General features: G+C 41.3%; 1 protein-coding gene across 1 annotated transcript in view; it reads left to right on the top strand.

Annotated features, from left to right (window-relative positions):
- LOC106082285 (protein timeless homolog) overlaps window positions 1-27,184 on the top strand; it is a 960,087-nt gene that overhangs the window by 152,121 nt on the left and 780,782 nt on the right. Inside the window, exon 7 of the mRNA XM_059362476.1 lies at window positions 16,059-16,222. Coding sequence (XP_059218459.1) covers window positions 16,059-16,222 — 164 coding nt within the window. The remainder of the gene's footprint in view (window positions 1-16,058; window positions 16,223-27,184) is intronic.

Below are 27,184 nucleotides of genomic sequence, written 5' to 3'. Positions count from 1 at the left end.
TTTTATGGGCTGGTGGCATCATTGGACCGTACTTCTTCAAAGATGATGCGAATCGTAACATAACTCTGAATGGTGAGAATGGTGATAACTCTGAATGGTGAGCTTGACTTGCAGGAAATGTGGTTTCAACAAGACGGTGCCACATGCCACACGGCACGCGTAACAATGGTATTATTGAAAGGCGAGTTCGCAAGTGCACAAAATAAACTTCAAATATTAAATTATATGGACCGTGCTATTGATTCAAATAAAGAAGTGGCGCCAATGCCGTGATCTCCCTATGCATAAGCGTACTCTCATTAATTACTCAGTAATACCATACCCCATACCCGCATTCCTCATAGCCGCCCATATGGTAGATGGATGGACGTTATTAAAAGTCCCTTTAGTGGCAACGCGAATTCCTTAAACTGAAGAGTTCTCTCCAGATGATGCACGACACTATGAAGCGCACTATCAATTGACCTGCCCTTAAGCGTGCTGACACCTGGAAAATTAATCTTCCTGCTTGCTCTTTACATGCAAAATGCAAATTTGCCCATGAATATTCCATTAGGGAACAGCGGCAAACTTCTCACATATCAATGAGTGCTGTCCGAATCGAGTTTAAGCTCAATGATAAGCTTGTTTTCTTATCCTACTCGACCATTTCAAAGCTTTCGAAACCGTAGATCATCGGAATTTGTGTTTGAAACTTGGCCTGTTTTTCAATTTTACTTATAGAGTCTTATTTGTCTAACCCTTCCCAATCGGTTTATTTCGGAGACGTGATATCTGAACCATTGGCTAAGGGAGTACCACAGGAATCTATCATAGGCCCACTATTTTACCATGTATGCGAATGATTTTCCTCACCAATTGGTCCACAGTCGGGTACACACGTATGAGCAACTCAGCAACTCAGAGAAGGACTTTGATCGGAGCATCCGTAGACTTAATGAAGATCTTCAATGTTTATATAGATGGGCAGGAACGAATGGTTTACATCTGAATTCTCAGAAATCTAAGTTTCTGATTATTTATAAGAATAAAGGATTCTCATTGCCGAATAATAACTTTTTTGTTAATTTGGAGACAATTGTCTCACTTTCGAGTGCTAAAAATTTGGGCGTGGTATTAAACAGATCATTAAGTTGAACAGATCATGTAAATGTGGTTGCTGGGCAAACTTTTGCTAAATTACATGCTTTGTGGCTTACTCACTCGTTTACTCCACCTAGTATTCGTTCTTTTTTTTTTTTTTGTTCCTGGACTGATATACGGCTGTGAGCGTGGCATTTAATGGTATTATCCGTTATGTACAGGGTATAAAAAGAACGCAACGTGTTTCGCAATTTTCAAATTCCCTTTGTGGAATGAGTTTCAACTCGCTATTGAATATGAGATGCTTAGTATTTTTGCACAAGATTATTTTAAAACACGAACCTTAATATCTTTTTGAAAAGCCTTGTGTCGGAATGGCAATTCTTCGTCGGTACAATACATCTTCGGAATACTCTTCCTTACAAATTACAAGGTATCAGCACCGTACTTACATTCAAAAATAAACTTATAAACTTTTTTCAGAACATGGATACTCAAATTTAATCAAATAACCTTTCTACAATAATTATTATTTTTTTTTCAATTGTATTAAGCTTTACATTTTCATTTATCAAGCTTTACATTTTTATTTTTTTAATTTTGTTACATTTCTAATTGAAAATCTGTCCATCAAATTTAATCATTTAATTCACCTTTGGTATTTCTTGAATCATTTTGTTTTCTAATATTTGAGTTTTTACTAATTTTGAATTGAATTTGTAAAAGTTTCATAGGCGAACATATTAACCTCTGCACTAAGTTGGCTCCTTATATGATAGTCCAGAAACGTCTTCACGAAAAAGAAAGACTGACTAATCGGCCTTAAATCCTTGATTTCGCTCCATTACAGCTCCCCCATTTTCGGCATAAATACCACCCTTACCCTCCTCCACGATAAGGGTACATACGAATACCTGGCCCGAAACAATGCGACGTACCTATCAGCCAGATAGTCACAGCCCACCTGTAACATCCTAGGGAAGATATCATCTGAACCAGGGGCCGAATTACCGCATAAGTGATATGTGATCTCCTATAAAATGGATGTCATACCAACTTTATTCGAATTTAAATGTAAAATATTTTATAAATATGATATTTGCGTTCTAAAATTTTTAAAATTCGCTTTCAATGAAAAACTAGTTCATAATAGGGAGATTTCAAACGATTTTACCAACTTATACGGTCCAAATGTGCCCAATGAACACTCTCATGGGACATCAAATCCTCCGCCAAGTGCCTAATCTATCATCCTCTTCCGCCTGTAATTCCCTTCCATCTTGACCCGCAAGACCGCAGCCGGGAAGAGTTGTTTTTTCGTCCCCTTTTTAGACAGTTGGTTTTCAAGTTCATATTCCGTTCCATCTAAACTCACAGGTTTTTTTGCGCCAAGTTTTTTCAATCTGATAAGAATTGTGTCCTCTAGGAGGTCAATAAGTAAAATCGAGAGATATCGATATCATAGCTGTATCATATCATTGCACAGCCAATGCCAATTCGGATTTGCACTCCTACCTGTTGAAGAAGTCAAATCGTAATATCGATTTCATTTTAAGCTGTTCATTAACATGAACTAATTTGGCAAATTTGCAACCCCACTGATCTACATCAACAAAAAGAATTTATTGAAAAATCTTTGAATAATCTACAATGCTTTTGATTAAGGTGTTGCAATAATCAGGGATTTGATCACTACAAGGGTTTCGGCAATTGAGCATGCACTGCAACCATAATAACTATGAAGCCTAACCACATGGGAGTTAATGATGATAATTGATAGCAGCAAGTGTGAATTGTAGTTATTTTAAAGATTTAAAAAGCGCATCATAGTGCCCAGCTAAAGTCTTAAAAGTTTTTTAGCTAGTATGTATGGTTAGTTATGCTTTGCTGTTGAGAGAGAAGTTCGTTCCCTCTTAATGGTCTTAAACTCGAAAATATTTCGTTTCATAGTTCCTTTATTGGTCCCACGAATGCAGATGCTTAGAACTTTTTTAAGAGAGATAAAGGGGTCAGAGAGAAGGATAACAACGCCATAACATGCCCTTGGTGGGCTAGTTATTGTGAATGTGCGTGTCGTATCCTGGAGCGGAAGTAAAGGATGAACTGAGCAACAAAAGTCAAAGTCACGTGTTGCATGCTATGCTTTGCAACACAGTAGCATTTTGGTCACACACACACACACACTCACCAACACATGACACCGAACGGAATATAAAGCAAATGTATGTATGTGGAACAGTATTAAAGTGCAAGAGGATGGGCGAGCATAGTGTTTGTGTTGGGAAAGCTGATGTTTTTGCACTTCATTGCTTTTACGTGTTGCAACAAACGCTGAACATTGAGAAACATTGCAGCGACAGCAATAAGTTTTTTTTTTTTTTTTTTTGTTCAATGAAAATGCACAAAAAGTACGACAGCAGCAAAAAACAAATAAGAACAGAAACAGAAATGAGCAACGGGAGACTGAGCTTGTAAAAATTAATCATGCTCAAACATGCACAACACAAGACTCAGCAGAGTGCATTACAACTACCTCTTTGGTATGCAGCTTCCTCCGCACATCCTTCCGGCCAGTCCTCCGATCTGATGGCAACAGCAACGACAAAATATTTTGACGAGCAACATTTTATCACAACTGACATCATCAATTCCGTGATAAACTCCGCCGTGTAACAACAGTTGACTGCCTGGCTGGCTGGCTGCTTGGCACGCTTGTTTGCAAAACAAGTGACCTAAATTCTTCGACACATTTGAATACCCCTGTTCGGCGTTTTCATTAAAAGCCAAATGTTTTTGGAAACTTTAAAGTTATGCTTGGAAACCATATTCGCACCCAAACACGAAAGTGGTGTGATAGTGCATGAAGTACTTTGTAATACCTTATTAGTGGGTATGCACTTTGCACGATTTGAATTGTCAAATTTAAGCAAGGCGGTATTGCTTTTTTGTCTTATTTAGAATTTGACGGATATTTCAACTCTGCCCAAATATTGATTACTGAATACTTTTCCATTTCCATCCGGCAGATAATGTAGCTAGAATGAGAACTACATTGAAAAAATGTTTGTCCTAATTTTAATGATTCGGGCCTAAGGTTAGCAAACTTAATTTAAAGATGATCAATGTTCCAACTTTTTAAGGAAACATTCCCTTTAGTGAAAAATATTTTCCTTCATATTAAAGATGTTTTATTTTAAATGGTAGTTCAATAAATCCTTAACTTTGCGTCTTGTTAGTAAAGACAAAAATCTATAATTAAGTTCAAAATATATTTGAAAGTTAGGAAATGGACCTTGAGGCAAGACAACAGTGAATTGTAGTTAAAGACGCTAAATTGCTTTACAAATAGGAGCGTCGGCAGTTAAACAGGTGACGTGTATCGTGCGGTCCCTGGTTACAATCGGGACATACATCTTGCACGTCGGCATCAATCCTATTTCTGTGGGAATTGAAGCGGCTGCATCTGCCGGAACGTAATTGAGCCAGAACCACTCTGGTTTGCCGGGGGAGGTCGATTTCTTCGGGTGCAATGGGTGGCGGTCGTTCTCCAAGGACTACATTCGCCCGGTAGCCAATTACCGCGTCTGCTACCGTGTCTGCATGAATGTTGTTCAGACCCGCTTGATATGCCGCTTGATCTAGAGGTTCTCTCTTGTAGCGCTGAACCTCACGCTCTAGATCGTGTAGATCTACCTTAAGGCTTCTGGGCGGTGGGTAACTATCCACAAGATGATGATTTGGTTGGTTTCTGCGATAACAGCCCAAAAGGTATTGCTTAGACAGCATATAGTTATGTCTTCGCACTGGTTGGATCTTTGTTTCCTGATGGAGGTGGTCCACATGAGAACTGAGGAGACAGCCCGTCGCAGTTCGGAGGGCGGCATTCTGACAGATCTGAATATTATTCCACTGTGTGCCACAAAGTTGACGAGACCACACTGGCGCTGCATAACTTACCACAGACCGGCCAATTGCTTTGTACGTGGTCAACAAGGTTTCATTGTCTGAACCCCAAGTGCTGCCAGCAAGTGACTTGAGGACCTTGTTTCTACTTTTGTAGGAGCTGTCAAATGTGACGCCAAGTATTTTGGGACACTTGATGGTCGGAATCATTTCTCCATCGACCATCACAGTCAGATGAAGATTTGGGGGCGGATATCTTCAGATTTCTTGCAGCGAAATATGAGGCAAGCTCGTTGAGGTAGACGTTCAACCTATCGCAGATGTTATCAATGGGTGGGGGGCCTGATGCCATGATCGTACATTCGTCCGCATATGATACGATCTCTATGCCGTCTGGAGGGGGTGGAATGGAGGATAGGTAGAGGTTAAACAGAGCCGGAGATATCACTCCACCTTGGGGAACTCCCTGTTTCACTCTACGGTGTTTCGACTTCTTATCCCTAAATTCCACAAATGACTGGCGGCCGTACAGATAATTCGCGACCCATCGTTTTAGGCCTGGCTGGAGGTACGTGTTGGCGATGTCCTCAAATAATTTGGCATGGCTGACCGTGTCGAATGCCTTCGATAGGTCCAGTGCCACGAGGACCGTCCTATCACATGGCCTGGGTTGATTGAAGCCACGGCAAATGTGTGTGGTGATGGCATGCAAAGCAGTTGTTGTGCTGTGCAGTCTCCGAAATCCATGTTGATGCTCGGCGAATGGAAATTCTCCTACGAGGCTCGGGAGGAGTAATGCCTCAAGCGTCTTTGCCACTGGCAAGAGAAGGGAGATCGGTCTGTACGACTCCCCCAAACTCAGGTCTTTTCCAGGCTTCAGTAGCGGGATAACGCTGACCATTTTCCAGGCATCGGGAACTATAAGAGTGCTCAAAGACAGGTTGAGGACAGTGGTAAGGTACTCAACTCCAGGTGAATCCAGATTCTTCAGCATCAATGTAGAGATTCCGTCGGGGTCCAACGCCTTGGAAGATTTGGCGCCACGGATGACATTCGTAACTTCGCCCACGGTAAATTGTGATGGCTGTTCATTGGCTCGGAGACCACGAATACGGCGAATGGCTCTCCTCCTTGCCCTGTCACTCTCGGGATGCACAATAAATTGACGGTTGAACAACCTGGCGCATCTCTTCGGATCAGTCACGGTTATTTTGCCAAAAGTGACTGAGGTCCTGTCGTTCCGTCTACCGGGGTTCGAGAGTGACTTAACAGTGGCCCACAGTTTGCCTGCACCGGTGCCTAAGTTACATTGCTCCAAGTGTTCCAGCCACAAATTCCGCTTATGTTCTTGACTACCCTGTTTATTTCCAGATTCAGCTCGCTAATTCTGGGGTTAGCGGGGTCCATAGCACGAATCCCATCACGCTCCTCTGCGAGTACCACTGCTTGCGCCGGTAAATTGGGTCGCACTTGGGGTATTCGACCGGCTGGTATAAAGCGAGCGGCTGCTGCGTTGTTTATGTCTCGGAATTTCCTCTCGGCCACAAGCACATCAGAGGGGGTGTGGCAGTTCACTGAAGCAGCGATTCGTATACTCTCTGAAGCCAGTCCAATCGGCCTTCTTATAATTGATAAACGTCCGGCGCTCAGAGGTTATGAAGTCGGATGGTCGGTCGATGGTGAGAATTATGGGGAGGTGTACGGGAGAGGTCGGGGGAATCACATAGTCCGACGACTAGGACGCCGAAGGGACGACGGCGACGCTTGTAACCCACTGCTGGCTATGTTCGCACAGCACATTGCGACATTGCCAGTATGACTATACTCCGGTAGTGAAGTTAGGCCAGAGCAAGAACGGAAATGTACCCACTCCATGCGCCGGTTACACCTCACCGACACCGACCGATGATGAAGGCGGTTTTGGCAAACCGAACAGAACCAGGGTCCGGGGTTCTTTTCAATCCCGGCACGGACCAGAAGCGTGTGGAGAAGGCACTCCGGGATGTGCCTCTCCCATGACGAAAAAAGACGACCACGTACACTGAGGCGGCAGCCCTTGCCGATAAGGATTCCTTCGGGTCAATCCGGTACGTACAACCGGCTGCCATGGGATTGAATTGTCATAAGGTCGTGTATATCGTTTAATTGGAGCCTTCACTCACCGAACCGTTTCAGGTGTTGCGGTTTTTTGCGCCACCTCTGGCGTTTGGCAACGCTATCATTGCAACAGCATAAGGGTGCGATATGCGAACAATTTGTTTATTTAGAGGTGTTTGAGTTCGCCAATAATAGCCGGACAGGAAATTGAACTTTAACTTATTGATCTTGAAAATGGGGAAAAAGGCAACTCTTACCACTGGCAGTAGTTGGGAATTTAACCGCGTGTCATAAACTGGGTGTATGCAGTAGTTGTCAGACCTATGAATTAAGTTAGGTTAGGTTACGTTGCTGTGGTGGTCTGCCATTAAACTCACTTAGACGTTTTCGTCCATTGTGATACCACAGGAACAGGAGAAGGAAGGAAGATGCCTTCAAGTTCCTGTCGTTGAACCATCCAGATCGATTTAAGAAACACAACAACTTGCGAAAGCTGTCCGCTAAATCAGACAAGTTCTCAATGAAATGAGAACCTAAAGTGCGACTCCTTCTGCCGGCGCGAGAGACACACACAGCAGATGTTCTATAGTCTTTTTTTCCTTGACGTCCTCACTGCTTTTGCAGAAGTGATTAGTTGCAACCTTCTTTTACCGATCAGACAGTGACCTGTCTTGATTAACAAAATGACTGAGACGTCTGTTCTAGCAACCGACAGCAGAGCGTTTGACCTCTTCTAGGTTAGACTAGGCCACCTAATTTTGAAGTGTTTACAACTCCCTTCCCCCCATCTGTCATTCGTTGAACTGCTGGCCTGATCCTGAAGACTTTACTTGCATGTCGCTAGAGGCATACCCACATATTCCGGTTCCCCTGGTATGTATAACGTAGTTCCTAGTCTCACATGCTCGTCTGTTCTACAATTCCCTGGGATATCACTGTGGTCTGGAACCCAGAGCAGGTGAATGTTGGACTGTTCGGCTATCTTGTTGAGAGTTCTGCAACTGCTAAGGGCGGTTTTTGAAATCAGAAATACGTTCTCCAGGGGTTTAATGGTGTCTTGCTGGCTAAGATGATATGTATGCCAATTGTCGTTATAACATAACATCTTAGCCACTCCACCACTTCTTTAATTGCATAGATATCCGATTGATACACTCTGCAGTGGTCGGTTAAACTTCTCTACATGACCAGTCCTAGTTCTTCAGAACCATTTGGAACCATCCGTATAAAAGTCTATGTAACTTCTATTACCATAGCTATCGTTGTTTCAATCAGTTCTATCCGGAATGGTGATACAGAACTTTTGGTCAAAAGCGGCTTAAGCTAATTTTAGTCCACACTGCCTGAAAAATCGGGCATTGTGTCAAGGATAACATAGTGCTCGTAGCTGCCACATGACCAAAGAGAATATTCCCTTAGCCTCACGGCAGTTGTCGCTAAAACTTGTCTAGCCACGATATCCAGAGGCATTAGGTGTAACATTAAATTCAGAGCATTAGATGTTGTCATCCTCAGTGCGGCTGTGATACACAATCAAACTATCCTTTGGACCCCGCTGAGAATTGAACAGTAGGTGGATCTTTGATGCGTCGTCCACCAGACCGTAACACCATACCCAGAGCATGGCAAGCGGTTTAAACCCCCAACTTATGCCAATGGCTCTCTTGCAGATGTATACGGTAGACCAGATAGCACACTTCGCTGTCGCACGTAGGGCTTCCTGAAGTATATCTCTAAAAGTGTTGCGGAAACTTTCTCCTAACCGTAATAGCAACGTCATCAGCAAGCGCGACCACTTTTACTCCTTTTTCTTCCAGAGACAATAATATATTGTTAATGGCTATGTGCCAGAGTAGAGGAGACAGGAATTGTTCCTCTGCTTACCCATCTTTTCAGATCTAGAGATCCCAAGCCTTACGTAATGTATCTTTAAGTAAGTAAGTTATCAATAAACTTCCCTACGGAAGTGCTACCTTGGTATATTCCTTGACAGCGAGAGAACCACCTACGTAGATTAGATTCGTGATACGATTAGATCGTGAAGAGCTGTTTCAGTGGACTTGCCCTTGCTACATGCATGCTGTAGTCGAGACAGGCGATATTGATCTTTTTGTCCTAGCATATGTTCCTATCAATCTCGCCGAAATCTTCAGCATTTAGGATAATAGACAAATAGGACAAAAATCTTTCGCCTTCGAGTGGTAAGGTTTTCCTGCTTTTGGAATGAAAATTATCATCGTGTCCCTCCACCCCACAGGTATATACGACATGCTGATAATAGCAGAGTATATCTCCCTAAGCCAAGGAGCCAGTCTGTCGGAGAAAGCTTGTAATTCAACTGGTTATACATCTTCAGGGCCAGCCGATTTAATGGAATCGAAACTTTTTATTGGTCAAGGATTTTCGACTCAGACACAATTTCCCCAACAAACTCCGACGAATGTATACCAGTGGGCTTCGGAATTCTATGCAAATCTGTATTTTTTGTCGTTCGTCTAAATACAAAGGTAATAATATATCTTTACGAATCAAGAATAGTGGATTAAAATTCCCTTGATTTATTTGCGCATATATTTTTTATTTCATTTCACTATGAAGGCATGTATTTGCATATCTGCCCAAAATGTTCACATATATTTTTAGTGTATTTTTCATATCGAATTAAAATAAAAAACATTCGGCAGAATGTGAAGTGTTTCCACTAACGATCAATCTGAGCTTTACATTTTGTACTTGCACTTCAACAGACGGCAGGCATCGCCGTGTGTAAGCGCACGTTATACGTTTGTAAAGGGTGATTTTTTTGAGGTTAGGATTTTCATGCATTAGTATTTGACAGATCACGTGGGATTTCAGACATGGTGTCAAAGAGAAAGATGCTCAGTATGCTTTGACATTTCATCATGAATAGACTTACTAACGAGCAACGCTTGCAAATCATTGAATTTTATTACCAAAATCAGTGTTCGGTTCGAAATGTGTTCAAATTTTGACAAATTTTGTTCAGCGATGAGGCTCATTTCTGGTTGAATGGCTACGTAAATAAGCAAAATTGCCGCATTTGGAGTGAAGAGCAACCAGAAGCCGTTCAAGAACTGCCCATGCATCCCGAAAAACGCACTGTTTGGTGTGGTTTGTACGCTGGTGGAATCATTGGACCGTATTTTTTCAAAGATGCTGTTGGACGCAACGTTACGGTGAATGAACACATTTCGAACCGAACACTGATTTTGGTAATAAAATTCAATGATTTGCAAGCGTTGCTCGTTAGTAAGTCTATTCATGATGAAATGTCAAAGCATACTGAGCATCTTTCTCTTTGACACCATGTCTGAAATCCCACGTGATCTGTCAAATACTAATGCATGAAAATCCTAACCTCTAAAAAATCACCCTTTATATAGCAGCTATATTCAAATTAGCCATACGCCATTTATGGGTGAAAGACCAACAATCGGGATCGATCTAAATCATATTCGACACACACATCAAAGGGTCTAACAAAGCTCACTGTGTATAATTTCAGCAAATTTAAGGAATTCTTTTAACGACTAAATTTCAGCAAGAAATTTTCTATGGGCCTTGAAATTATTTTTGAAGCCAAAATTTCAATAAAATTTAGCATTTTGCGACATATTTTGTTGCATAGATATTTTTATTATGCTTATCTGTCCCAAACAACATTTTCTTAAAATTTTGTCTACAGACTAATTTCTATAAGAAATTATCAAGACAACATTTTAACCCATTACGCCTGACCCTCAATTCCGTTGTCTGATATTGATGAAATTTTATGTATTTATAAACTAGAATATTTAAAATATTTTGAATTTTAAAAATTTTTGAGCAAAATAAATCTTCATTTCTCAAGCCCCTACAACAAAATAATCATTATCTAAATAAAATGTCGTGAATAGTTTGGCTTGAGGTCATGTACAATTATTAAAAACAAAAAGGTGGGCCAATTTAACGCACCACGTTTCCCCATAAGACGATTTCGATATCTGACACGGTCAAATATTTAGGTGTGATCTTGGACAGGAAACTGGATTGGAAGTGTCACATTCAGGAGCGTACTGAGAAGGCTCACAGATGTTGGGCACTGTATAGACGGGCCGTAGGCTCGAAATGGGGCCTGAATCCTAGGTTAGTCCACTGGATCTACAGGAGCGTGATTAGAACAATACTTACTTTTTTATACCCTCCACCATAAGATGGGGGGTATACTAATTTCGTCATTCTGATTGTAACTACTCGAAATATTCGTCTGAGACCCCATAAAGTATATATATTCTTGATCGTCGTGAAATTTTATGTCGATCTAGCCATGTCCGTCCGTCCGTCCGTCTGTCTGCCGAAAGCACGCTAACTTCCGAAGGAGTAAAGCTAGCCGCTTGAAATTTTGCACAAATACTTCTTATTAGTGTAGGTCGGTTGGTATTGTAAATGGGCCATATCGGTCCATGTTTTGATATAGCTGCCATATAAATCGATCTTGGGTCTTGACTTCTTGAGCCTCTAGAGTACGCAATTCTTATCCGATTGGGATGAAATTTTGCACGACGTGTTTTGTTTTGGTCTATAACCTGATATAGCTGCCATATAAACCGATCTTGGGTCTTGACTTCTTGTTGATTATAATTTCGTGGGTTAACTTATTTCTTCCTGTGTGTTGTAAGAAATAAGTTCACTTGTTTTCAAATTTATCCATTCCCTGATGAAGATTACCGGCGGTAATCGAAATATTGGAAAAATTTAAAAAAAAAAAACAATTAATAAAAAAACAACGACATCTGCTTTTAATAATTGTACATGACCTCAAGCCGAACTATCCACGAAATTAAAACCAAAAATTAAGTATTGTTCTAATCACGCTCCTGTAAAGCCAGTGGACTATCCTAGGATTCAGGACCCATTTCGAGCCTACGGCCCGTCTATACAGTGCCCAATATCTGTGAGCCTTCTCTGTACGCTCCTGAATGTGACACTTCCAATTCAGTTTCCTGTCCAAGATCACACCTAAATATTTGACCTTGTCAGATATCGAAATCGTCTTATTGAGGAAACGTGGTGCGTTAAATTGGCCCACCTTCGTCTTCCTCGTCTACAGGCATATTTCAGTCTTCTCTGGGTTAACATTGAGACCTCTGCGTCTTCCCCAGTCATATGCCATATGCAATACCCTTTCGGCCCTTCTGCATAGCTCGTTCGGGTCCTTACCCCTTAGAAGTATTATAACATCGTCTGCGTAGCAGAGGGTTTCAAATACCTCCTCAGTCAGCATCCGTAATAGGCCATTTATGGTGGTTACCGATAGGAGTGGCGATAAATTGTCCCCTGGGGCATGCCTTGTGCCACTTTCTCCCTTACATTTATGCCATGGGACACACAATTTATCCACCTGTTCCTTAGCATATGGTTTATCCAGTCTCTAAGGACCGGGTCCACCTGGTACTGGTCTAAAGATTGGATCAGTGAGTCGGTCCGCACATTGTTAAAAGCCCCCTCGATGGCAATGCTGATGCCAGTGTGTACGTTTTGGCATCGAAGCATTCTTCTATTTCATGCACAACCTCGTGCAGAGCAGTCTCCACCGACCTTCCCTAGACATAGGCATGCTGTTTGTATTTGAGCAGTTCGCTGGATGTGTCCATCGCTGGTGTCCACAATTCATTCCCTGGTTTTAAGTAGAAAGGACTTATGGGTCTATAGGCCTTTGGTGTCGCATAACTTGCCTTGCCTTTGGTGTCGCATAACCAACCTTGCCTCCTGCCAGGCTTTCGGAGTATATGAAAGTCCTAGGCAAAATGGGTTTTCATCAAAAGCCTCAACATTTCCTCCGTCGTCTCTGCTCTCAAACCCATGTCGTCTACTAAAGTTTCTGTTTGGGTTTTTGAGAGAAACTTTTTTATCTTGGCGGCGTCATTAACGCTATCGACCTGTTTGCAGAAAAGCTTCCATGAGGCACGTTTTGCCGCTCTGGCTATCTTATTGTATTCCTTGAGCCGTGTGTAATACACATCCCAATAAACTTCCGCCTTCCTCTTTCCCAATATTGCGAATCTCCTCGTCATCCAGGGGTTTTATTGGGCTGATTTCCTTTCCCTAAGAGGACAACTATCTTCGAAGGACCCCACCAGTGCAGTTGTAATCCTGTTGATATTTTCGTCAATGTCTTCTATGCTTGGACAATCTAAATTATCTTGCCCAAGTCTTCTAAGTCGCCTTCCGATATTTGTCCAGTTGGTTTTCAACTTATTCCGGAAGCTTATCGGATTCGGCGCTGGCCGTGCTATTCTTAACCTAATGTAGCGATGGTCAGAGAAAGAATATTCCATGGAGACCCTCCAATCCTGAACCTCATCGATTAGATTTTCCGAAATCGTCACATCTAATACCTAGGATCTTTACCTATCCCAGTATTGCGAATCTTTAAGTCGGTGATGGGTCCGTCGGTACGTTCCTGTTTGTAAGGCTGTGTTGGGTCTCTCGCCACTGCACTGCCTGATATTTTAGTATTAGGATCATTGCTTCTCCTATCATTTCCAATATTGAGAGATGCCGTGATTGTCTCATTGTCGGCCCCATGTTTGTTTGGTGGTGTTGAGTCACCTGCCACTGCACGGCCTGATGTCGCAGAATGAAAATTTCTGCCTATCCTATTCTTCCCTTCCTATTGCTCCCGTAGTGCGCCATGGCTTTAGTCTTAGCTAAACTTGTCACGGAGACTTGATCAATGCCAACCATAAAGAGAGTTCCTTCCTCCTTCTCCTCCCTGTGGAAGACCTCCTCCTTCTTTGCGACCAAACCTTCGTTTTGCTTGCCCAAAAATCCCAACGTGCGTTCCGTCGCATTCTGTATTTACTGCCCCATCCCTAGATGCAGACCGTAGCCTTTGTGAGCTGGGAGATATCCATCTTTCTCACCAAGTGGAGCTTAGCGCCTCCAAGGGAGCGTGAATACCTCTGACGAGCTGTTTGACGGTATCAGTTCATTCCGCCGACGCAAAACGCAGCGTGAAGATGTCCCCTCTAAACTCGCAGCTCATCATCTGTATGGTTGGACCCTCTACAGAGTTCCAAACATGTTCAAAAATCCGATCGTTAACCAGATCCTCCACTTGGGACCGATGATTTGATGGAATTCTACCGGATGTACGTACAGCCGATATTGATGACTGCATAAGTCAGCTCATCTCTGTTGTGCTTCCTTTCCACTCTGGCGTAAGAGGGCGGCTCCTTACCATTCTCAGCGACCATCTTCCCCTTCCGTGATGGCTGTGGCCTCCTATTGGAAGTCACAGTCCTCCATGAAGACTCAGGGGCCGTGCGCGCTTCCTTCGTTCCAGTTACAACTTTGTCTACCTCCGCAGGTCACTGTCTGTAGTCTCCATTGTGGAATGGCTGGCTTGGTTTTTCCAGAGTACTTGAAAGTGGGGAGCTCTTTTTCTTCTTAAGTATTTTAGCAGTGTTATGCTCTTCGGGAGTTCTGATTCTTTTTCCAGCTTCTGTAGAAGTGCTTGAAATGTCAGTTCTATCCCTTCCAGCATCCTGCACTTTTTCCCGATTACGCTGCCCGTACATACTCCTCTGTCTCCTTCGTCGTTCACCGGATCGCTTTCTCGATCCGCTTGTGAGCTTAGCGAAGCCTGTCACTTCTGCTGTCATCCCGATGCTCTCATCTCTCGATTTGGCTGCGATGACTATTTCATTGACACAGTCGCTGTCTGAATCCGAGTCAGAAACACCACCTTTACTTAAAGGCTGGGGACGAACTGTGCAACCCTCTGGTTTATCCGTCTCTTCCTCATTAATAAGTCTGACGACGAGTTGTGCGATATTACTCTCGACTACAGGTGCCACGGCACCCACACATATCGGAGAGGAGGACAACACGCTGCGGTCTGACGCCACCGCCGCAGATGAGTCTTTGGAGTCCATTTCTAGCCTACTCCAAAAGACTTTAAACTTTTTTTTCGTAATAGGTAGTACCTATTCCGACTTACGGATATATATATATTTTTTTTTCTTTGAGGAGCGAAATAAAAAACAAGTCCGCTTCACTCAATGGCTACAATATACGATTTTAATTAAGTTCGAAGAGAAAATCATTGAAATTCCATCAAAATACTGAAGCTGATTCGCCGAAACGTTCACTATAAAACGAAGATATTCGCAAAGACAACCCAACTTTGAAGGCTTTGAAAGATTAGGAACGGCCTATGAATAGTGTCTTGACAATCAGTACAAAATTCACTCTGCCTTTATGACCAAATGTCACCGTAGATGGGTCAGTTCCTGCAGCAAAGAGCGACCACAATTTTCAAAAAAAAATTTAAGTTCCCAAAAGAATATAAAAAATATCTTTCTTTTATTGTCAACTGTTTCGAAATGCATGCAATTGTAATGAAAGCAAGCATTTTTCTTGAATGTTTAGATCACCATAATTTTCAAAAATTCATATATTCGATTTTAATTTTTAAATTCCACCAACCAGAAATTTAATTTTTCCTTGCGAGCTATAACCTCTTTTGTTGCCTTTCTTTCATTTCGGCTTGAATAGATTTTGCCCCAACCTAATTTGAAATGCAATTGTTCACTCTGTTCACTGCCAATATCGTTTATGTCCTTTTATTCATTTAACAATTGGCCGTCAATGTTTTGTGATGACCATCATGGCTTTGACTTGGTAGCTGCTCTAAAATGGTCATCCTGATGAGAAATGATGCAGGATGATATGTTAGTGCTGCTGAAATGGCAGTGCTGTTGTCGTTATCAGGTTTTTATCTTAGCCATTGCTCCAAAGTCATTCATTTTCCATTCCTCTTTTGCATTTTTTTTTTCTTTATCTTTGTTATTCCTCTAGCACACAGTTTTTTCTTCTGTTTGTTTTCTATGCTGTCCGTATTAATTCACTTCATTTTGTGATTACGATTTTTTGTGTTCCTTTCTCGTTCTATGTATTCTTAATTAAAGACATTCCGTGAATTGCTGCAGAGTATGCTGGCATTGCAGAAACTCAAAGATGACAATGCCGGAGCCCTATTCGATATGCTATTGAACAATGTCTGCTATGTCCTGGAGTATCGGGAGACGATATTGCATTTGTTAATGAACTACAATGAGACGCACAGCACCAAGTAAGTACAATTTATTCTAGACATACTACCACCCTCGTATATGAATTGAAGTCAAAGATTGCCCATAGGGTCCCCCAAAGGAGGCTAAGTTGCATTTTGTTTGGAAAATTAAAAAAAAAATAATATTTTAATGCGGATTTCTCAGATCGTAAGTCGAAACCGATATTTCGACAAGAAACGTATTGACATGATTTACATACATGCCCCCAGCCGTTACTGGTGAGCACAAAAATGTGGAAAACTATTTTTATACCCACCACCGTAGGATGGGGGTATATTCATTTTGTCATTACGTTTGCAACACATCGAAATATCCATTTCCGACCCTATAAAGTATATATTCTAGATCAGCGTAAAAATCTAAGACGATCTAGAGATATCCGTCGTCTGTCCATCTGTCTATTGAATTCAAGCCACAATCTTTAAAAATAGAGATATTGAGCTGAAATTTTGCACAGAATTCTTTTATGTCCATAAGCAGTTAAGTTCGAAGATGGGCTATACCAAAACCATTTGAGGTTTTGGGCCCATAAAAGCCACTTTTATTATCGAATTTTGCTGAAATTTAGGACAGTGAGTTATTTAGGCCCTTCGACATTCATCTTCAATTTGGCCCAGATTAGTTCAGATTTGGATATAGCTGCCATATAGACCGATTCACCGATTTAGGGTCTTAGGCCCATTAAAGTCACATTTATTATCCGATTTTGCAGAAATTTGGCTAGGCCCTTCGACATCCTTCTTCAATTTGGCCCAGTTCGGTCCAGATTTGGATATAGCTTTCATATAGACCGATCTCACGATTTGAGGTTTTGGGCCCATGAAAGGCGCATTTATTGTCCAATTTTGCCAAAATTTGAGACAGTGAGTTGTGTAAGGCCCTTCGAAATCTTCCTGCAATTTGGCATAGAGCGGTCCAAATTTGGATATAGCTGCCATATAGACCGATCTCTCGATTTGAGTTTTTGGGCCTATAAAAGGCGCATTTATTGTCCGATGTCGCCGAACTTTGGGCCAGTAAGTTGAGTTTAGCCCCTCGACATACTTCTGCAATATGGCACAGATCGGTGCAGATTTGGGTATAACTGCCATATTAACCGATCTCTCGATTTAAGATTTTTGGGCCCATAAAAGGCGTATTTATTGTCCGATATCGCCGAAATTTGGGACAGTAAGTTGAGTTAGGCCCTTCGACATTCTTCTTCAATATGGCTCAAATCGGTCCAGATTTCGATATAGCTGCCATATAAACCGATCTCTCGATTTAAAGTTTTGGGTAAATAAAAGGCGCATTTATTGTCCGTGTCGTATATGGTTCAGATCTGTTTCTTTTTAGCTACTTAAAAGACCAATATTTTTTATACACAATTGAACAATGACTTGTACTTATAAGTATTTGGTCCACATCGAAACATATTTCGATATAGCTGCTATGGGGCATAAAATATGCATTTTTCGCCGGATTTTGACGAAAGGTGGTTTACATATATACCCGAGGTGGTGGGTATCCAGAGTTCGGCCCGGCCAAACTTAACGCCTTTTTACTTGTTTTTTATTCATAACTTCTTCTTATAACCACTTTGAAACTAAGATCAGTATAAGTTAACCAACCAACTGATATCATTGCTTCTACTATATTTGCTCTGCACATACTCTGCGATTCAAAGCATGAGAGCAGTGCAAATAAGCCGGTGTGAGTGTGCATCTTCTTTCTTGGGATACATATAATTTGCTTAGACCATCGACCTTCTCTGGTAAACGAAGTCGCCCTTTAAGGATGTGGAGTAATAAAAGGCCCCTCGTGGCGTAATAAACACACCTGAGAGGTTTGGTGCGACTGATCCTAAGATGCTCACCCAAATGTAGAGAAACTGCCTTAATTTTGGTGCATAAGCCACCCAAAAACTCAAGGAGTATAACAAAAATTACTAGAGCGGCAAAACGTGCCACCTGGAAGCTTTTCTGCGAACAGGTCGATAGCGTTTCTCTTAAAAACCCATGTCCCAACTGAAACTTTAGTAGACGACATGAGAGTGAGAGCAGAGACAACGGAGGACATGTTGAGGCTTTTGATGAAAACCCATTTTCCACAGGATACGAAGGGATTCACGACGAAACCGGAATCTTGGAATAGTGATGTTGATCGAAGGCTTATCATTACAGAATTTATGTTCAAAGAGTCCATGAGGAGCTTCAAACCATTCAAGTAACCCGGATCTGATGGAATATTTCCAACTTTACTACATAAGCAGGCCGACTATGGGACTTGCATATACTCCGAAAGCCTGGCATGAGGCAAGGGTTGTATTTATACCCTAGCCCTGTAAGGCATGTTATGCAACACCAAAGGCCTACAGACCTATAAGCCGTACGTCCTTTCTACTCAAAACCATGGAACGCATTGTGAACACTATGATAAAGAGTAGGACATCCAGCGAACTGCTCAAATACAAACAGCATGCTTATGTCAAGGGAAGGTCGGTGGAGACTGGCCTGCAAGAGGTTGTGCATAAAATAGAAGAATCCTTCGATGCTAAAACGTACACACTGGCGGTATGCATTGAAATCGATGGGGCTTTTAACAATGTGCGGACCGATCTGATCCCATCCATAGACCAGTACCGGGTGGACCCGGTCCTTAGAGACTGGATAAACCATATTATAAGGAACAGGTGGATAAATTTTGTGTCCCATGACATAAATATAAGGGAGAAAGTGGCACATGGCATGCATCAGGGGGCAATTTAACGCCGCTTCTATCGGTGACCACCATAAATGGCCTATTACGGATGCTCACTGAGGAGGTATTTGAAACCCTCTGCTACGCAGACGATGTTATAATACTGCTAAGGTGCAAGGATCCGAATCAGCTATGCAGATGGGCCGAAAGGGTCTTGCATATGGCATATGACTGGACTGGAGCCAGGAGTCTCAATGTTAACCTAGAGAAATTTGGCTGTTCACGAGGAAGACGAGGGTCGGCCAATTTGACGCACCACAAAAAAACGATATCAATATCTGACAAGGTTAAATACTTAGGTTTGATCTTGTATAGGAAAATTAGTTGGAAGTGTCACATTCAGGAACGTACCAAGAAGGCTGTGAGCCTTGGAACGGATCGTTGGCCGTTCTACAGGAGCGTGATTAGACCAATAATTACTTACGACTCAGTAGTTTGCTGGACTGCAATGGAGAACAAGTCCAACGTTAGGATTATACAACAGGTTCCGAGAATATGTAGTCTTGGCATAGCTGGAGCGATAAGGACCACTCCTGCTAGGGCAATGGGGACCATTCTAGATATCCAACCCATGGACATACAGATTAAGTGTGAGACAGCCATTGCGGTTATGAGACTCGAGGCGACGATGGGAAATCTGGAAGAAGTTTCCAATCGGATACCTGGGACGACACTTGAGGTCGAGTGTGACCTCACTGCTGCCAGCGGCACAGTCTTGGATTGACGGAACCCTAGTATTGTCATCTGATAGATGTAGAACAGCGAAAGGGTCAGCAGGACGGTGAAAATCCTATCGGGGGAACCAGATCTTAAGAAGATGGGGCTATTACTGAAATGGAAGTAAGAAGGTCAGTTTAGCTCTCGGTATCATAATGGGACACAGGACTACCAGGCATGCGGAGAAGAAAATGAGAAGTTGGATCATTTGCCATGTCATTGCCGGGCTTTCGCATCTAACAGATACCGGTTCTTAGATGGGGACACAATACCAGACATGAACCATCTTAGGGTCGTGACACGAAAACCAATTAAGGATTTTGTAAGTAACACGGAATTTCCAACTTAGATGTTTTTTTCGAGGTAACTTTTTTAGTATTTAGAGCGCACAACAAGCCTATTACTGGTTTAGGCGTATGTCCATAGTGGCATGAGGCGGATAAATATCCGTACCCTCTTTTAAACCTAACCTAACCTAACCTACCCAAAAACACCCCGTCCGGATGCGAGAATGGCACATCTGTCATGCAAAAGACTGCGGGCAACGGGCGGGCAATCCATGCCCAAAAGATCTGAAATGAGCAATAGTACTATGTGTCCAAGAATCTTTGCTAAGGACAGCTTGGTTATGGTAGTTTTCGCCAATGGAAAGGAAGAGGGTGTCATCTCTAGTAGAGTGGGATATCAAGTGAATTCGTTTACTCCGACGTTCGTGCGTAATTGCCTGGATCTCTGCAGGTTGTGACGATGCCGATATCGGCCGATTGAAATGAATAGCTTTCGGGCAACAACGTTAAATTGACTTAATTGTATGCCCTAAAAAAGGTTGATGAGATCAAAAAAGGCACAGCACTGGATTTGCTCAAGAAGGAAGATATTTTTCCTCGATCAATGGAGACATTCAGCATTCATACTCATCTTTGGCTGTCATGCAGATCTTTGCGAGCCTAAAGGAGTTGTATACTATGGATTCATTTATTTAAATCTTAAGGTATAAAGAAGCGATGGGGTTGAGGAATCAGCGACTCAGCAGTTGTTGCTAATGTCTTATCTGAGAATCGACCACATCTCTAAAATCTGGCTGATTGCGGGAGACCGAAAATCCACCCACCACGATAAAAAGAGGAGTGAAATGCGTCGAGGCGGGACCCGACAAGCCCTATGTGGGTCAGCGTTACCGTTGGAAATTTTCAAATAGCGGCGCAAAAAGTGTGATTTGTAAAAAAATTGGCTTTTTTTCTGATAAGAGGTAAAGGGTGATGAGTTGTTTGTGCATAACAGCCGGACTGAGGACCCCATCTGATGCACTTCATTTATTTAATTCTACACCCAAAGCTTCTTCACTTTGAGGTTTGATAAATTGCAATAACTGCTGTGATGCTTGGGGAGCTTTCGCATTCGAACATTCTCAAGTTGTGAGATTTTTTTAAGCAATCCTTCTTTTCCTGCGGTATCACAATTGACGAAAATGTGAGTCATATTGCAGAGTACCACCAATTAAACCTAACCTTACCAATCCATTTAAACCTACACCCAAAGCGATATATGTGAGGTGTAGAACTCTACGAAGTGGTGTGTCTCATCAACACACCGTTGGAACAAGGCTATACTTAAATGAAGATCCCTTATCTATGAGCTTTAAATCTTGTATTGGACATCACTCACTCATATGAGGGAATTTTTCATGCTGTATATTGATAAGAAGTTTCTTGGCTAATTTTCAATTAGTGTTTATTAGAAATTCTCTGAGTTCGATGTATAACGTTGAGCTGTTAAACGAAACCAAACAAGCAAAAACTCCTTAAGTTCGAGCGATTCAAATATACCGTTCACAAAATATTGCATTAAGCAAGGTGTCGATTTTCTGATTTTCTTTCCTAAGACTATACAGAAGTCTCTAAGAAACATTTCATCCAATTTGTTAAAGAAATGGAAGCTGTGCCACATGATCGGGATTGGGAATATCCCGATTTTCTTTGGTATCTATTGAAGAAAAATACGAGAATATCCCGACTTCTTCTTTGGTGGAACTTCAACACTCCAGTCATTTAGAACCTTCTGACCATGACGAGTGTCTGTCTGTGTGCTGCACTTACACAACTCTTTTAAAAAATGAAGCTATTCAATTCATACTTGGCGCAGTTAAGTTTTTATTCTCTTGGTAGATTAAGTGCGAAATTGGCCTATTTCGTACTATATGTAGTTATGTAATATTTTAGATAATATTTTTTTACCAGCCTCCTATTCTCCATTTTATAAATAAAGACTGTCATTCCATTAAAATATCACCCTGTATTGGAGCATATATCACTGATATGATATAACATAAAATGAACATGAAAATGCATGATTCTAACTCTGGCCAGGCAGACACTCTCTCCTGCTGTGTAGAAAATTCCATCACATATTTGCTAGAACACACTCAACATGGTACACTCCGAAAAAGGACAATGTACGAAGAAGAGAAGTCTGTCGCTGACTGCCTTCTTACCATCGACATTGAGCCGTTGCAAACCAAGTAACCGGAGTAGACAATATCATAGAAATTTTCCTTAAATGGTTTGAGGTTTCGATAATTTTTTTTTTTTTGAATTGTTTTCCTGAGACACTATTGGAAAATGAGTGGCACTGCGAGTGTGGATGGATGGGGTACATACGTGGATGACAATGACAATGCCGACAATGATGACGATGGTGATGTAAATGATAGTGTGGGTCGGCTAGGAAGTCTGTGGATGAGTGTATTTGACTTTTAGTGTCCACTTCCGTTTATAATAGGATTATTTACAGTTTTCATGAATCGATATGAAGAGCAGTAGAGGTAGATAAATAAGGAGACAGCACGCCTGGAACGTGCTTGATTGTTTGAAAATGGTTCCTACTTTCTCTATACAATCAGTCAACTCGCCCACCAATGCAGACCATGGCACAGTGGTTTGTTTCAATTTGAAAGCAGAAGAAAATCCACAAAAAACGTAACATTCCATACAGGCAAATTGTATACTATAGCAAATAAACTTGAACTTTTTATACCCACGATCGAAGGAAAGATGGGGGTATATTCATTTTATCATTCCATTTGTAACATATCAAAATATCTATTTGCGACCCTATAATGTATATATTTATATATATTGTTGATTGTCGGAAAATTCAAAGATGTCAAGATTTGATTGTATTCTCCACCATAGGATATTATACACTGATTTCGTCATTTTGTTTGACGCACATCGAAATATTGGTCTAAGACCCTATAAGGTACATATATTCTTGATCGCCATGACATTTTAAGCCGATCTAGCCTAGTCTGTCCGTCTGCCTGTCGAAAACACGCTAACTTTCAAAGGAGTAAAGCTAGACGCTTGAAATTTTGCACAAATACTACCTATTAGTGTAGGTCGGTTAGGTTTGAAAATGGGCCATATTCGTCCATGTTTTCATTTAGGTCCCATTTAAACCTATCTCTCGTTTATATTTCTTGGGCCTGTAGAAAGTGCATTTATTATCTGATTTGGCTGAAGTTGTTTAATATGCCGTTTTCTATGACATTGAACAGATGTGGCAAGCATGCTTTGAATCGATCCAAAACCTGATATAGCTCCTCTATAATCCGATTTCCCGAGTATACTTATTGAGCCATTATATGGCGCAATTCTTATCAGAAACTTAAATTTTGTTCAATGACTTCAACTATGGACTACCCCATCCAAACCAAGTATGGCCCGACATTGCTCCAATAGCATAGTAATTCTTGTTCATTATCCTTTGTTTGCCTATAGAGAGATATCCGATTTCGCTGAAATTTGGCTAAGTGAGCTGTCCCAGGACCCTCGACATCGGTGTGCAATATGGTTTAGATTGGACAATATCTAGATATAGCTCCTATGTAGAACGATCTCTCGATGTAAAGTCTAAGGCCAATAAAAGCCGCATTTATTATCGAATTTCGCTGAAATTTGGCAATGTGAGTTGTTTAAGAACTCTCCAGATCGGTGTCAAATATGGTCTCGATCGAACAAAAGCTTTACTCTGACCCCATAGGCCAAACTCCCGACTTAAGGTCTTAGATCCATAGAAGCCGCATTTATTACTCCATTTCGCCGAAATTTGTCAAAGTGAGTTCGTTTAAAACCCTCGACATCGATGTCAAATGTCTCTAGGTCTCTCGATTAAAAGTCTGAGTATAGCTAGAGATGTGCGATGGGTAAATACTTAAAAGGTATTTATCCGGTAAATTGGGTAAACACCTGGGTATTTACCCATTTATACCCGAAAGCTGAAGTTTAGTGCAATGAGTAGTACCCTATCACATCGCATCGTATTTGGATATATCTGCCGTATACACCGATCTCCTAATTTACGGTCTTTCACCCATAAATGGTTTGTTTAGTAGTACCCCATTTCACAGAATTTTGAAACAGTGAACTTCGTTAGACCCTTGACGTCCACACTTGGTTTGGCCTAGATCGGATCATATTTCGATATAGCTGCTACAGGTTAGTAAATAACACATCTTCAGCGGATTTTTTCCAAATGGGTTTAATATATTACAAGGAGTGCCGTATTTAATGCCTTCGAGTGATTCGGGTTAATTGGCTGTTGAATTCACAGTTGCATCTATAAATATAGCAATTTGTAAATTTTGCCCATGAACATTCCATTACGGATCAGGGGCAAACTTCTCACGCATCAATGAGTGCTGTCCGATTTAAGTTAAAGCTCAATGATAAGGGTCGTCCTTTTTATTGCCGAGTCTGAAGTCTATTTTTGGAGATGATTTCAATTCTATCAATATTATGCTTCGATATCGAAGAAGAAGAGACTATATTATGGGGACATCGAAGAAAAAGAGACTATAGAACACCTTCTGTGTGTGTGTCCCGCACTAGCAGTCAGAGAGAGAGAGAGAGAGTTCCACTTTAGGTTCTCATTCCTTTGAGAACCTGTCTGATTTAATTTGATTGAACATTCGCAAGTTATTGGGCTTTATAAAGCGATCCGGATGGTTGAACACTAGAAGCTTGAAGGCATCTTCCTTCTTCGGTTCCTGTGGTATCATAATGGACGAAAATGTTTAAGTGAGTCTGATGGTAGACTGCCACTTAAACCTAACCTTACCTACTGCCAAAAGAAAGTTTACCATTAAGAGGACGTTAACGGCAGGCTCCTCTAACAACTACTTTAGAATATTACCATTGACAAATATAATTGTGAGTGCTTGGCCTGACCCGTCACGTACATGACTAATTAAATAAATCCAAAAATGAATTGTTGTATGCTCGAAACACTGTTAGCTGTGGATTTTTAAGCCATCAATGGTCGATGTCGATGTCTGTGCTGTGCTGTGCAGCGCTTTGAACTCTGATGAATAGTTTGTTGTCCTGCTGTGTCTGTTGACTAATAATGTTCAATTTAAAGTGTTGCTCGTACTTGTTTGTTGATGTTGCTGGGTGTTCTTTTTCTTGCCCAGAGTGCCAAAACTGCCCGCCTGCCTGCCCGCCTGCCTGCCCGCCTGCCTGCCCGCTGCCCGTACTGGCTGTCTGCCCCTAGAACATAGCACAAATTTCTGCCATATTTGATTTTGTAATGAAAAGGGGATCAATTGAGTTACACACACGCACTCACACCCACACATCGTTTTGACAAGCTGCATGGTTCGTTTTTTATTGGACTTTAATATTATTATAACGTGCTCTGGCATAAAATTATTTCATTACATTTCTTATTCTGTGTCTTCTCGCTGGGATTATAAAACTTCTCTATCATCATCAACGTCTTAGGCATCATCGCCATCATCAGCAGCAGTAGCAAAGGAGCACCATGACTATCCTCCTTAAAATAGTACTTTGTCGTTGTAGCAACGGTTCTATCTCCTTGTCTTATGTCCCTGATGCGAGTAAAGCTTGAATCAGTGTTACTGTGCTTCTTTGAATAATGTCTGCAAAGTTTTATTCCACACAATGGCTGCTTTTTTTTGGAAAACTTATTTTTCAGCAAATATTTACCGAATAATTTAATTGTAATGTAAATATTGATACTCTTTCTAGTGCAAAGAGAAGGAGCCTTTGTTTTTGAAAAGAGAAAACAAACAACCAAATATATCCATTATCAGTGTGATTTATCACTCGATGACATTTGTCACAATCAATTAGTTGTCGAAGGATATGGATGCAGAGCTTATTTATTCTCCATTGCAGCTGTGAGACATTCAGTAGATGAATGGATAAATTATTGGTGTGAAACACTATCGATGTGTCCTTCAAGTTTGTTTCAAGTGTCGAAGTACTTGAGATTTATCCAAGGCATCTTATTCTAAATTAAATCTATAAGCACTGTTTACAATAGAAGATGCCTGCCCGGATATCGTTGCCGTAGGAACACACTACTCTGAAAATATGTAATTCACTTTTAGAGCGATTTTATAATCTATTATTATCATTATCTATTGAATCTCATTTATCAAATACCAGTCGTCCCTTAATTGGACAAATGAGTAAAAAATTCGTTGTTTTAGCAGGTGTAAATTTGGTGCCCACTAAGCGCCTTCGTTCGAAACCTAGCGAAAACTTCATTAACAACTGTCCGATGGTCATTTACTCACTACAAACAAAGGCCATGCATATGGGGTGGATGAGCTTGCCGCTAGCCTTGCTGAATTTTTAATTTCAAAAGTAGACCCCTTATTATGTGCTTAAATCTTGTTTCTCATTGACATTGAAAAAGTTTAGCCACTGTTCCTCAAGGGTTAGTAGTCTAAGTAGTCCTTAGTTGTCTTAAGTTGTACGAGGAGCTGAAGGTAATCGTTTTATAGTATCTACCACCATCTAACGAGAATGTGTATTCATTATGTCATGCCATTTGCAACAGATCGCAATATCGATTTCTGGCCACACAAATTTTGATATTGATCTTCGTAGAATGCCCAGACAGTTTAACAATGTTCTTGTCGTCTTTCTGTTGCAATCACGAAAGTGCATTTATATTGAAGGTTATTGTGTTGAAGTTTGGTGGAGATTCGTCTTCGCGGGTCAATCCCTATTTTGGATATTTCTACCATATAGACCGGTTTAACGTCTTGGGTGCCTTGTTTATAAAAACGCGTGCGGCCAGTTTAAAGATACTAAAGAATAGAAAACACGAACCTATTATTTTTAAGATACTGATAATCTTATCATGGACCATGACTAGAATATGCACCTGGAATGTCCAATATCTTTGGAGAGAATGTGCCGTATACGCACCAGAGAACTTAAAACTATTTTGGGGGTGCATAGTCCACCCCTGAAGGGTTTTTCTACGCTCATGGTTGGATATCTAGAATAATCTCCAGTTCCCTTGTGGACATGGTCCTTATCACTCCGCCTATGCTTAGAAAACATGTTTTCTAAACCTATTGTATTTTCCTTACCTTGCACTTTTTCTCCATTATTGTCCACCAAACTACTGAGGCGTAAGTAAGTATTGGTATAATCCCGCTCCTGTTGAGCTTATGGGACAATCTACAG

This window comes from Stomoxys calcitrans, chromosome 2 (assembly GCF_963082655.1).
Source record: "Stomoxys calcitrans chromosome 2, idStoCalc2.1, whole genome shotgun sequence".
Taxonomy (NCBI): Eukaryota; Metazoa; Arthropoda; class Insecta; order Diptera; family Muscidae; genus Stomoxys; species Stomoxys calcitrans.
This window is presented reverse-complemented; position numbering and strand designations above follow the sequence as displayed.